At 54.1% G+C, this 12,220-nt stretch overlaps 1 protein-coding gene across 1 annotated transcript; it reads right to left on the bottom strand.

The window, feature by feature from the left end:
• Positions 1–1,276: 1,276 nt before the first annotated feature.
• On the bottom strand, positions 1,277–11,751 carry LOC311579236 (uncharacterized protein). The gene is made up of 9 exons (XM_084749593.1): positions 8,760–11,751; positions 8,131–8,345; positions 7,142–7,202; positions 6,671–6,766; positions 5,804–5,968; positions 5,342–5,467; positions 3,213–3,433; positions 2,960–2,994; positions 1,277–2,879 (listed from the first exon to the last, which is right to left on the bottom strand). Exons 1-9 carry the CDS (start codon positions 9,504–9,506, stop codon positions 1,429–1,431), a joined length of 3,117 nt encoding a protein of 1,038 aa, XP_084605719.1. The 5' UTR covers positions 9,507–11,751; the 3' UTR covers positions 1,277–1,428.
• Between the last annotated feature and the right edge of the window lie 469 nt (positions 11,752–12,220).

Genomic DNA, 12,220 nt, shown 5'->3' with positions numbered 1-12,220 from the left:
ACACGGCCAGTGTGGATGGAAGATTCGGCCCAGATGAAGAACATTAGCAAGTATTTAGGATTATGGATGGGAGGTAGCTGGATAGAAGTTAATGGAAGCAGATGGCATGGGATTGAGGCAGGGATCCCACACCTGCCCCACTATGGGAGGTAGTTTAGAGGATTGATATCTGCCCTGTCCCAGGTTAACTAAGGCTATTTTAAAATATAACAAGTGTCAGTGTCTTAATTGATTGCTAGCCGGGCATACTGATAATACATACAAGGTTCAGGAAGGGTCTGGCAGCTCAGTTTCTAGAAGAAAAATGTGGTGCAGACTTGGGAAGGCACAGGGGACCACCAGAGCATACAGCCTTAATGGGGAACAAGCAAGCCACAGCAACATCTGGGACGTGGGAGAGGGAGCAGTGTGTCCAGGGGGCCCTAAAGCCTTCCTTCATAAGGTGGTCATGATGCCCAGGTAGATGCCACAGGACACACGTGACACTGTAGATAGTCCCTGGATTTCCTTCCAAGGAGAGTGGGCTGGAGAGACGCATAGCTTATGTTTTTCTGGTAAGATGTGCAAGCTGGGGGCAGAGTTGAATCTCTGGTAAGCGTGGCATAGAAGCAACACTTGCCATAGGGCACCTTGGTCCCTGCCTTTCGGCCTCTGCTCTAAATGCCCTCAGAACCCACTCCAAGGCCATTGCTGAGCATCTGGGGTGGACTGGGCACCTGCTAATATATTCCTAGCCAGGAGCACCAAGGCCAGGTCAAGGCCCTGAGGTGGTAATGAAAGGGTAACAGGAGCCAGGCCTCCCACAACCCCTACCCCCAACACTGGGTCAGGAGGCCTGTTCTCAGGCTCACAGGTGTTGGGGGGGGGACTGTGGGGGGGGGTGCAGAAGTGGACAGGGCAAAGAGATGTTGTACTCAGAGCCTGTCAGAGGAATCCCATTGCTGGTTCATAGCATCAAAGGCAGCTTGACTCTGAACACAGTCTTCGAAGAGGTGGGAGGACTGGGTGCTGTGACACTTCACAGAGACAGAGGAGCACAAGGGACGGGACTGAGTGGCGCTCCTGGTTTCCAGGCCCCACTCCTGCCACTGAAGGATATATGAACGAGGGATAGACTCTCACCAAAGCCCAACCAGAAGATCTTCCAGCCTGAAGACCACGGTCAAGGGAGTGGAAACTGCTGCCCGTGGGAGGACAGAGCCTGTGCACCACGTGGGACATGGACACACACACACACACACACACACATCACACACACAAATGAGATTCAAGTGAGTATGCAGGGCAAGGCCAGCTGAGCATTTGGAACAGCAGGCCAGACTTTATTGATTTTTCTCTGTTGCTCGTTGGGCTTCCTTGGGCTGTGGACACTGGGCATGGGGGATGGGTGGGAACAGGGTTGCTGGGCTGACAAGACTGCCTGGCCACTCAATAAATGACAGATGTCTTCCGACTTGACTCCACTGTCTTCTTCAAAATGGTGCGGCAGCTAGAGCCAGAGCCAGAACTGAAGCCAGAGCCAGACACAGAGCAGAAACCCACGCTGGGGCTGAACCCAGATCCTTGGGGGATATCAAAGCCGCCCGTTACAATACTAGAACAGCCTCCAGGCCCAAAGCTGCCTTTCCAGCAAGTGCCCATGTGGCTATCACCAACTCTTCCAGGCATGACCACTTGGCCTCCACAATCGCCTCTAGGCATGACCACTTGGCCTCCACAATCGCCTCTAGGCATGACCACTTGGCCTCCACAATCGCCTCTAGGCTTGACCACTTGGCCTCCACAATCGCCTCTAGGCATGACCACTTGGCCTCCACAATCTCTTCCAGGCATGACCACTTGGCCTCCACAATCGCCTCTAGGCTTGACCACTTGGCCTCCACAATCTCTTCCAGGCATGACCACTTGGCCTCCACAATCGCCTCTAGGCTTGACCACTTGGCCTCCACAATCGCCTCTAGGCTTGACCACTTGGCCTCCACAATCGCCTCTAGGCATGACCACTTGGCCTCCACAATCTCCTCTAGGCTTGACCACTTGGCCTCCACAATCTCCTCTAGGCATGACCACTTGGCCTCCACAATCTCTTCCAGGCATGACCACTTGGCCTCCACAATCTCCTCTAGGCACGACCACTTGGCCTCCACAATCGCCTCTAGGCTTGACCACTTGGCCTCCACAATCTCCTCTAGGCATGACCACTTGGCCTTCATTAATTCTTCCGGGCACAACCACTTGGCCTTCATTAATTCTTCCAGGCACAACCACTTGGCCTTCATTAATTCTTCCAGGCACAACCACTTGGCCTTCATTAATTCTTCCAGGCACAACCACTTGGCCTTCATTAATTCTTCCAGGCACAACCACTTGGCCTTCATTAATTCTTCCAGGCACAACCACTTGGCCTTCATTAATTCTTCCAGGCACAACCACTTGGCCTTCATTAATTCTTCCAGGCACAACCACTTGGCCTTCATTAATTCTTCCAGGCACAACTACTTGGCCTTCATTAATTCTTCCAGGCACAGCCACTTGGCCTTCATTAATTCTTCCGGGCACAGCCACTTGGCCTTCATCAATTCTTCTGGGCACAACCACTTGGCCTCTGTCAACTCCTCCAGGCTTGACCACTTGGCCTGTACCAATTCTTCCAGGCGCAACCATTTGGCCTCTACAAAATCCTCCAGATGTGACCATTTGGCCTCCACCAATTCTTCCAGGCATATCCATTTGGCCTCTACAAAATCCTCCAGATGTGACCATTTGGCCTCCACCAATTCTTCCAGGCATATCCATTTGGCCTCTACAAAATCCTCCAGATGTGACCACTTGGCCTCCACCAATTCCTCCAGGCACAACAATGCTGCCTTCTGCTGTAGCTGCCAAGAGATGCACTAGGGTCACAGCAGGGTCCTCAGCACCCCAAGGGAGCTCTACTCTCAAGTGCGCCCATACTTACAGACAGTGACCTGGCCGCTGTGCTCCTGAGATATCCTGGAGGAGGAAGGACAAGAGAGGAAATGCTAAGAATGACCGCAAAGAATATAAACCCCCCCCCCATTTAAAAATCCCTCCCAGCAGAGTTGGTTGCCCTTAGTGACTGGCAGGGTCAGAAAGATCTCTCAGAATGTCCTCCAGCAAAGAGAGGCCTGTGCTGGCCTTCCGGTCTCCCCAAAGCCAGTCGCACACCCCCAGGTCCTCCCCAGACGCACCTGCACTCCTCGCTCTCCAGCAGCCTTCGATACATGGCGATCTCCACATCCAGGGACAACTTTGTGCCCAGCAGCTCCTGGTACTCGCGCAGCATCCGCGCCATGTCCTGCTTGGCTGCTCTCAGGGCACCCTCCAGCTCGTCCAGCTTGGCCTGAGCATCCCTCAGAGCCGTCTCCCCATGCTGCTCGGCATCCGCCACAGCTGACTGCAGACTGTCAGTCTAGAGGGGCGTAGAAATGAAGGAGGAAATGCCTGTAAGCCTGTCGGAGCCTCTCAAAACACCCACCATGGATATAATTTGAAGACCCAGACAGACCTTAATCTCATGAACTCAAAATTATGCGTGGCCAGACTGTGCCCAGCCCCTCTCATCCTAGGGAAAATGTTGCCTAATAGTTTCTTTTTCCACAGAGAGTTCAGTGTGCTCAGTGGGGGCCCCCAACATCTTCATATCTGCCCAGAACCTCAGAACATGATCTTTCTGGAAGCCAGGTCTTGACTGGCATACTCAGTTCACCAATAGCACATGGTACCTAGTGTGGGTCCCAAGCCCACTCACTGAGCACTGAGGAACTAGGAGTGGACAAAGACGCAGAGATATGTGGGTGGCCCAGCATCACCTCAGGTTCAGAAATGAAGAAACGTGCCAAAGGCTATCCTGCTCTGTCCCCACACAGATGCCCCAGAACAGGAACAAGATCTCTCCGTGTCTCAGGAAGGCTGTGGGGGGCACAGTGGGGGCACAGCACACAGAGGCAGCATGAGAAGCCATCTCTCAGGCTCTCCAAGGACAGGCACATGCCACGGGTAAGAGGCCATGGCTCCTCAGGGCTGGACCTGGAGTGCTTCTTTTAAAAGTGGGTGCGCAGCTGTACATGCAAGCAAAGCACCAATACATAAAGATAAGAATAAATAGATGAATAAAATAGAAGTCAATGCGGTAGAAAGACGGTTCAGTGGTTAAGAGCTCTGGCTGGTCTTCCAGAGCACCCAGGTTCAATTCCCAGCAGCCACATGGTGGCTCACACTGTAACTACAGTTCCAGGAAATTCAACACCTTCTTCTGGCCTCCATGGGCACCAGAAACACACACACACACACACACACACACACACACACACACACACACACACACGATATACAGATAACTTGCAGGCAAAATAACTATACAAATAAAGTTTTGGGGTTTTTTCCTCAAGACAGGGTTTCTCTGTGTAGTCTTGGTTGTCCTGGACTCCCTTTGTAGACCAGGCTGGCCTCGAACTCACAGAGATCTGCCTACCTCCACCTCTCCAAGTGCTGGGATAACAGGTGTGTGCCACCGCACCTGGCTAAATAAAGTTAACTTTAAATAAAAAGCGTGTTTAGGGGAGGCTGTAGAGGTGGGTCAGGGGCCAGGAGCACTTGCTGTGACGTCGTGAGAGTGGGAGTCGAGACACCACCACCCACATGACCACTGAGCGTCTTGCACAATGCTCCCACACAAATACTTAGTGACTGCACCCTATGCTCGGCACCCACTGTGGGTCTCAAATCCAGTCTTCTGCTTTGAGAAACATGAGCACAGACTGGATAGCTAGTAAGCCATCGCTCGTCCCTTCTGGAAGGGCAGGCCACCTCAGAGCTCTCAGCCTTCTGTGAGGTCTCCTCCTGAGAGGGCTTGCACATAGGCCCATCTCCCTTTCTCAGGCTCTCGCCCTTCTCTCACACACACTTTCCCTAAAGGGAAACCAGAAAAGTGTTTGCTGTTAGGTTCCTGTGTTCTTGTGGAAGGAGAGCCAAAAGAAGAGGTGAGCTGGAGAATTAAGCGAAATCTCTCTCGGAAAAAGGCAAAAAAAAAAAAAAAAGCAGGACGTCCACTTGAGTGTTGACTCTTAAGTGGCAGAACTCCCGGCACTGTACAGTGCAAGGGCTCTGCCCCAGGAGAGCCAGCGTGCAGACCGGGACCCCCGTGGCAGTTCAGGGGTGACTTGAAGATCTGCCTGCAGGCCCCCGACATGACCCAGTTCCTCTTACCCACATCCTCCGCGTATAAGCCCCGACAGGAAGCAAACGATTAGGATTAGCTGTGGAGGGACCAGGCAAGTAGCTAGCGGGGTGGATGCTGCAATGGCTGCTGGGAGCCTACCTGCTTTTTGATGCTCCCGATCTGACTCTGCAGCCTCTGGATGGCCTGCCGAAGCTGGGAAATCTGCGCCCGGGCTTCCTTCATGCTGTGTCCTTGAAGCTGGGCTGAGGCCTGAAGTTCCTGGTACTGAGGGCACAAGGGTGGCACAGTCAGTTGAGTCAACAGCTACCTCTGACCCTAGAATTGGGGACATGCCGTCTCCCCACCCTGGGAAACGGCCTCTCCTGCCACTGCATTTTCCAGGTGCAGGCCAAGTGCTCGCGCACAGGACACGGTAGGCAGGCCAGCAGACGTCAGAGCCCGTCTCCTGGCTTCTTGTTATTGTCCCCCACTCCTGAGCTGTGGACAGAGCCCTGCCCTCTGAACCCCAAACCTCAAGCTCATTAGCAGAGCTGCCCCCACTAGGACCAGAGTGACCAGGACCACCCAGCCATTCTCAGCTTGCTCCTTGGGCCACAGCACCTTGGTCTGGAACACAGCCTCGGCCTCGGCCTTGCTGGTCCGAGTGATCTCCTCATAGCGGGCGCGGACCTCAGCGATGATGTCACTGAAGTCCAGGAAGCGGTTATTATCCATGGACAGCACCACAGACGTGTCGCTTGCCTGGGTCTGCAGCTGTCCCAGTTCCTATGGGAGACGCAAGCTCAGTGTCCACCACCATGGCTCCCCGTCCCCTGTCCCCACGAGGGAGGAGGGTGCCTGAATGTCCATCCACTTGCCCATCACCCAGTGGAGGTGCAGATTTGCAGGGTAAGGACCACTGGTGTGGTCTCCGGTGACTTTTGAAGTGTGGGTGGTGAAGGGGGAAACTGCACGAGGCCCCAAGCCCCCTGCCCCGCTGCACCTCCCGCTCTTCACACTGCACCATCCTCCTGGCCTGGTCGCGTTGGTCACCTCGCAGTCTCTCTGGCTGAGGACACAACTCCTGCCCCGAGTCTCAGAAACTACCTGCCTGGAAAGCTCCTTCCCTCCTCCAGGTTCCCAGCCTGATTTTGCCTTCCACACCAGACTTATTTGCGATCGCCACCTATCTGCGTTTCCAGCCCTCCGGCCCTGTCCTCTGTAGCATCTGTCGCCTCCTAACAGAGTACGGAATTTATATTTACTAAGGCTGCCGTTTCTGTCTGCCTCCCAGCACAAGCGCTGTGAGGTGCTGCCTGTGTTCTTCGCGGATAAACTCTCACACCGGTGGCTAGTGATGACAGTCACGCTGGTTGTCAAATGACCACACACCAGAGCCATTGCAATAGGCTTTTCCTCCAGGGGCTCCCCTCAGGGCCACAGGGAGCCTGCCCAGCCTGCCCCTTTCTTTTCTACACAGGTCCTTACTTCTTCATACAGACGCCTCAGGAAACAGACGTACTCTCTCAGAGACCCCAGCTTGCCTTCCAAATCCATCTTGCTCGTGAAAACCTCATCCAGATCCTGGGGAGACAGAAACCATTGCGTTCCCCCACTTCCTCTCACGACACACACTGTCTGAAGGCCCCCTTTTTCTCCCTGCCCTGCCCTGCCCTTTCTGCAGGGCACTGTCCCTGATTAACCCCAACCTACTGTCGTTCCCCCCCCCCCCCACCTCCCACCCTCTTGGCCTCTGCAGTGAGCCCAGAGCCTGCCAAAGAGCACCTCACTCGGATCTGGCCTTTGCGTCTAGGTAAGTATCCCATCCTGACAGGGGCAGCTGCACAAAGAGGGACAACACGTCCTCAGTAGGCATCTCCACTCTCCGGCCCCACAGCCCAGGGCCAGGGTTAGGGCATCGTGGGGGCCTTCTGAGGGAAGCCTCTGAGCTTCTCCTACCTTCTTAAGGACCACAAAGTCATTCTGCACCGAGGCATGCTGATGAGCTTCCTGGTCATACCTGCAAATGGGGAAGGAGAATCGGGCACCAGGTCAGAGTTTGTCCCTGCACTAGCCACCCCACCCCATCCCTGAGCGCCCTCAAGTCAGGAGCCACCACTGACCTTTCTCTCATTTCCTTTGGGGGGGGGGGCTTGTCATACCCTGTCTATTCCCCTGTGTCGGACTATCCCGCAAGACAGGAGGCTACATGTCTCCATGGTTTCCCAAGCACTCAGACACCGCTGAGCAGGAGACATGGGTTTCCTCAGGGGACCTGCACTCCCCACAACAGATCCAAAAGCTTGGATGCCTCTTCCCCTATGGCACCTGCCCTGTTGTTTTCCCAGTAGCCCTGAAGACCACAAAAGGAGGGCATGATTTCCCAGAACGTAACAGTAATAGAATGTAACAGCCTCTCCAAGGCTGGGAGAAGTAGGTGGCCTGTGTCTGACCTCCAGCCCTCACCATCCCCCAGCCAGGGGCCGTATGTACCAGCAGGCAGCCTAGGTAGAGAGCCCGGAACCACAGTCCAGCTGTGAATCACGCCATAGGCCTGGGCATGGATGCACTAAACTGACTGCCCTCCGCCCAAGACCAGAAGACATCTGAGTCACGTTAGCCCACAGCCTGCTAAACAGGAATTTCTTGAGAAAGCTATCAAGCTGTTGTTTAAATAAGCCCTTCCCAGTCCTGACCAGACACATGGACCCTTGAGGCCAGGCCTGGGCCCTCTGGAAAGAGACTTCAACATTCCTCCCAGGTCTCTCTGGGCCTGGGGGGGAGGTGGGGTCCCTCTGCATATTACAGAGGGACCTTGTGAATCAGAATGGAGGAAGTCAAGGGACAGAACGGAGGCCCATCATGCAGCACCGGGCCGGGAGACCCTGAGCTGGCAGAGCACTCCACATGCCACCCCCTGGACACACAGAAACACGTCTGCTGCCTACTTGGACTTGTACTCATCCTCCTGGTCCCGATAGGTCTTCAGCTCAGAGTCCAGAGCCCCTCGCTCTCTCTGCAGCTCCTCCAGCTGCTGCCTGAGCCGGGCCAGGCAGGCTTCGAAGATGGATTCCAGGCCCTCGGGGCTATGGTTCCCCTGAAGCTGCTGCAGCAGCCCCCACTTGGTCTCCAGGACCTTGTTCTGCTGCTCCAGGAAGCGCACCTGCAGCCAGACACAGGGTCCTGAGGCTCCTGGCACTCCCCAGGCACAGGCTCGGCAGAGGAAAGCCTCAGAGACCCTCCTGTGGGCCCTCCCACGCCTGCCTGGGCAGAGGAGCCTCAAACTCTCCTATAAAGCCTGAGCATGCCCCATGATTGGATAGGACAATACAGAGCAGATCCCTCATCACTAAATACTGGCTCTCCGTCCCCAAAGCCCAGCCGTGGAAGAGCAGGGCACCAGCAAACCAGAAAGACTCTAGCTAGAGCTGGGGAGGACTTCCACGCCACTGCAGCAATTAGCAAAGTGGCAGAAGGAGGTGGTTTCCTCACTCTAGTCCATCTCCTCTAGAGCATATGTCTGTGGGAGGCCCAGGAGCAAGGGCTAGGGTGTACATGCAGGCTGTTCACCCCTCACCTTGTCGATGAAGGAGGCAAACTGGTTGTTGAGGGTTCTGATCTCTTGGGTCTCCTGCGTCTTCACCGCCTGGAACTGGGGGTCAACATCAATCTTCAGTGGGGTCAGCAGACTCTGGTCGACGGTCACTGCTTGGATGCCCCCAGGAGGGCACTGGGAAAGCCCAGACCGTACCCCTTGCCTGGCCCGCGACCCCCAGGCCCTCTCACAAGAGCTTCCTCGGCATCTCCTGGAGGAGCTAAGGCTCCTGCTGCTGAAGCCAGCCCTGCCCCGAGCCCCCGAGAACGCAGAACACGCTGAGCGAGCGCTGAAGGCACCCTGGGCCCGGCATGGGGAGAGAGACATGGCAGAGGCAGACAGGCCCGCAGCTTCAGACAGACTGGAGATGGTCACGGTGTGTGTGCTTCTGCCCTGGGGCCCTGGCACGAGACTTTTATCCCCTCCCGTCCCTGGGCTGGGCCTTGGAGAGCAAGATGTTCTCAGCCTGACTGTGTCTGCCGCTTGCTGCGGCTGACCTGCTCTGACACACCTGGGGAATGGATCCACGGCACGTGCAGAGCCCGAGGTAGGAGACCCAGGCCCTGCCCTGCAAGCCAGAGAAGCATCTGGAAGCGTGAGCCGTGGTTCCGGGCAACGGTTGGCATCACTAGGGGTATTCAAAGAAGGCTTCTTGGAGAATGAGAAAGCAGAGAGCCTGCGTGCGGAGAAGACGGCGGCATAGGGAGCAGGGGAGGCGCCACACGCCATGGGCAAAGAAGAATGGGACGCTCAGGAGACCCAGCCTCACAGAGGCAGCCCAGGCCCTGAGCAGCCGGGAGACCGGCAGAGGTGGCACAGCAAGGACACTCCGTGATGTAGAAATGGCACAGAAAAGCAGGGCACTCGGTCCCTCCTTTGGCCCAACCCAGCAATCACCAGTGAGACAACACCTGCCCCACACACCAAGCAGGTATATTCAGCCAGGATCTGTACAGCAGCAGCCAATCCTGTAGCCCTACCCCTCCCAACACACCACCTGAGGCCCCTCCAGCTGGGTCAGGCCGAAGCCCTTCCAACGGATAAATAAATAACATGTGCACCTAAAAAGCTGCTCCTGGGAGGCTGGGAGCAGAAGCAAGGGGCCTGGGGTTCTCCCAGGATGGATTCGATCCCCGGTCTAGCAGGAGGAGGAGCAGGTGGTCCAACCTCAGACCCCAGGAGGAAAGCATCCTACAGATGATGCAGCTGCTCCCTGGGGTCTGCCTAGCCTCTGACTCATAGGGTTTTGCTTAGCGGGACGATGGTCCTGTTTCATTTCCCCTCCTGGTACCTGGTGAATCCTGAGGGTGGGATATTTGGGGTCTCTGAGGATACAACTCCAAGAAGGAGCAAGCGGAAACTCGACATGGCAGACACTCGAGAGATGCTATGAGGAAGGCATCCTTGGCATGTAGTGCAACACCACAGGCAACTCCACCCAGGCCAGACAACCGTGCACACGTGTGTCTCCGCTTCCTCCAGGAGGTCACAGGTCACAGGTCCTTCCTCCTTCCTCCCGCCACTGGCAGCATCTCCAGGGACATGAAGAAGCCTTTGAGGAGGCAGGCGGGTAGCAAAGAAATTCAAGCAAGGTATGAGGGACCAGGGAAGCCAGAGAGAGGAGGAAAAAGACCCCCGGAGAAAGCTGCTTGTACAGTGGGAAGGAGAGGCACACTGAAGACACTTTGTGAAAGCAAGCTTTGCTCATGTGCAGAAGAGTGAAATTAGAGCCACATCTATGACGCTGCATAAAAGCCAACACCAAGTAGGCCTCAGTATGAGACTTGAAACGCTGAACAGCCAGAAGAAAACAGAAGCAGTATCCTACATGACACAGGAATAGAAAAGGACTTTCTAAATAAGATTCCATTCATTCAGTAATTAAGGCCAAAATTAACAAATATGGTCTCATAAAACTGGAAAGCTCCCAGACAGCAAAGGAAAGAATCATTTGAGTAAAGAGGAAGCCTACGGAGTTGGGGAGGCTCTTTGCCAGCTGTGTATCTTGTAGAGGATTAACACCCAGAGTACATAAAATAAAGAGCTAAAAGCCAGAGCCAAGAAAGTGAATTTTTTTTAATTCCATTTTTTTTTAAAATGGAGCCAGTTGTGGTGGCGCACGCCTTTAATCCCAGCACTCAGGAGGCAGAGGCAGGTGGATCTCTGTGAGTTCGAGGCCAGCCTGGTCTACAGAGCGAGTCCAGGACAGCCAAGGCTACACAGAGAGACCCTGTCTCAAAAATTAAAAAAAAAAATGGGATATGGTTCTGATCAGAGGGTTCTCAAAAGAAGATATAAAATCTTTAATAAGCCCTCAAAATATTCAACACCCTTAGAAATGCAAATTTAAGATGCTTTGAGGGGCTGGTGAGGTGGCTCAGCAGGTAAAGGCGCTGCTGCCAAGCCCTGTGACCTGAGTTCAATTGCTGGGACCCACGTGGTAGCGATGGAGAACCGACTTTCACAAGGTGTCCTCCGCCACCATGTGTGCATGCCGCACACGCAAACACACACTCACACATACATGCATATAAGTAGAGAGATGATGATGGTGAGGATGATGATGAAGAAGATGATGAAGATGAAGATAGAGTGATAGATAGATAGATAGATAGATAGATAGATAGATAGACAGACAGGCAGGCAGGCAGATAGACAGATGTGGAAAAAATCATTTTGAGATTTCCACCACCACCCTCCATCAGAATGGCTAAGATCAAGAAAACAAGCGACAACATATGCAGGTGAGGGCGAGATAACTACACACCGTGGAATACTATTCAGCTATGAGGAAAGCTGACACCATGAACTGTCCAAGTAAACAGATGGAACCGGAACATTTTCTAATGAATGTGGTAACCCAGACCCAGGAAGGCAAATGCCACATTTCTCTCTAAGCTCTGAGTCTTCAGATGTGTGTAACCCAGGTAACCATAGAAGCCAGGAAAGCAAAAAAGTCCATGTTGGGGTGGCGGCAGGGGAGGCTATGGTGAGGGAGGAAGTGGGAGATGGGAAGACGGGGTGGAGGGCGCTGTCTGGGAGGAAGGAAGCAAGGAGGGAGAGAAGAGGGAAAGGCAACACCGAGGATGATGGGAAAGCAAGGGGAAATACTGCTGTACATATACCCAAAAATGCGTGTGTATACGTATATAAAAAACTCAAATGAAGCTGTGCTGCTTGTGGTGATAATTTTCCAAGAGCCATAGACTATCTAGGAAGACAAAACAAAATGGCGCCAGGCATGAGAAATCTCCCTTTGAGTTTTCGGTCAAGGGCAGCTCAAGAAACTCTCAAAATGGCCGGCCAGTGGTGGCGCAAGCTTTTAATCCCAGCACTTGGGAGGCAGAGGCAGGTGGATCGCTGTGAGTTCAAGACCAGCCTGGTCTACAAAGTGAGGCTAGGACAGCCAGGGCTGTTACACAGAGAAACTCTGTCTCAAAAAA

This window comes from Acomys minous (genome assembly GCF_964271855.1).
Source record: "Acomys minous genome assembly, chromosome: 12".
NCBI classification, from domain to species: Eukaryota; Metazoa; Chordata; class Mammalia; order Rodentia; family Muridae; genus Acomys; species Acomys minous.
This window is presented reverse-complemented; position numbering and strand designations above follow the sequence as displayed.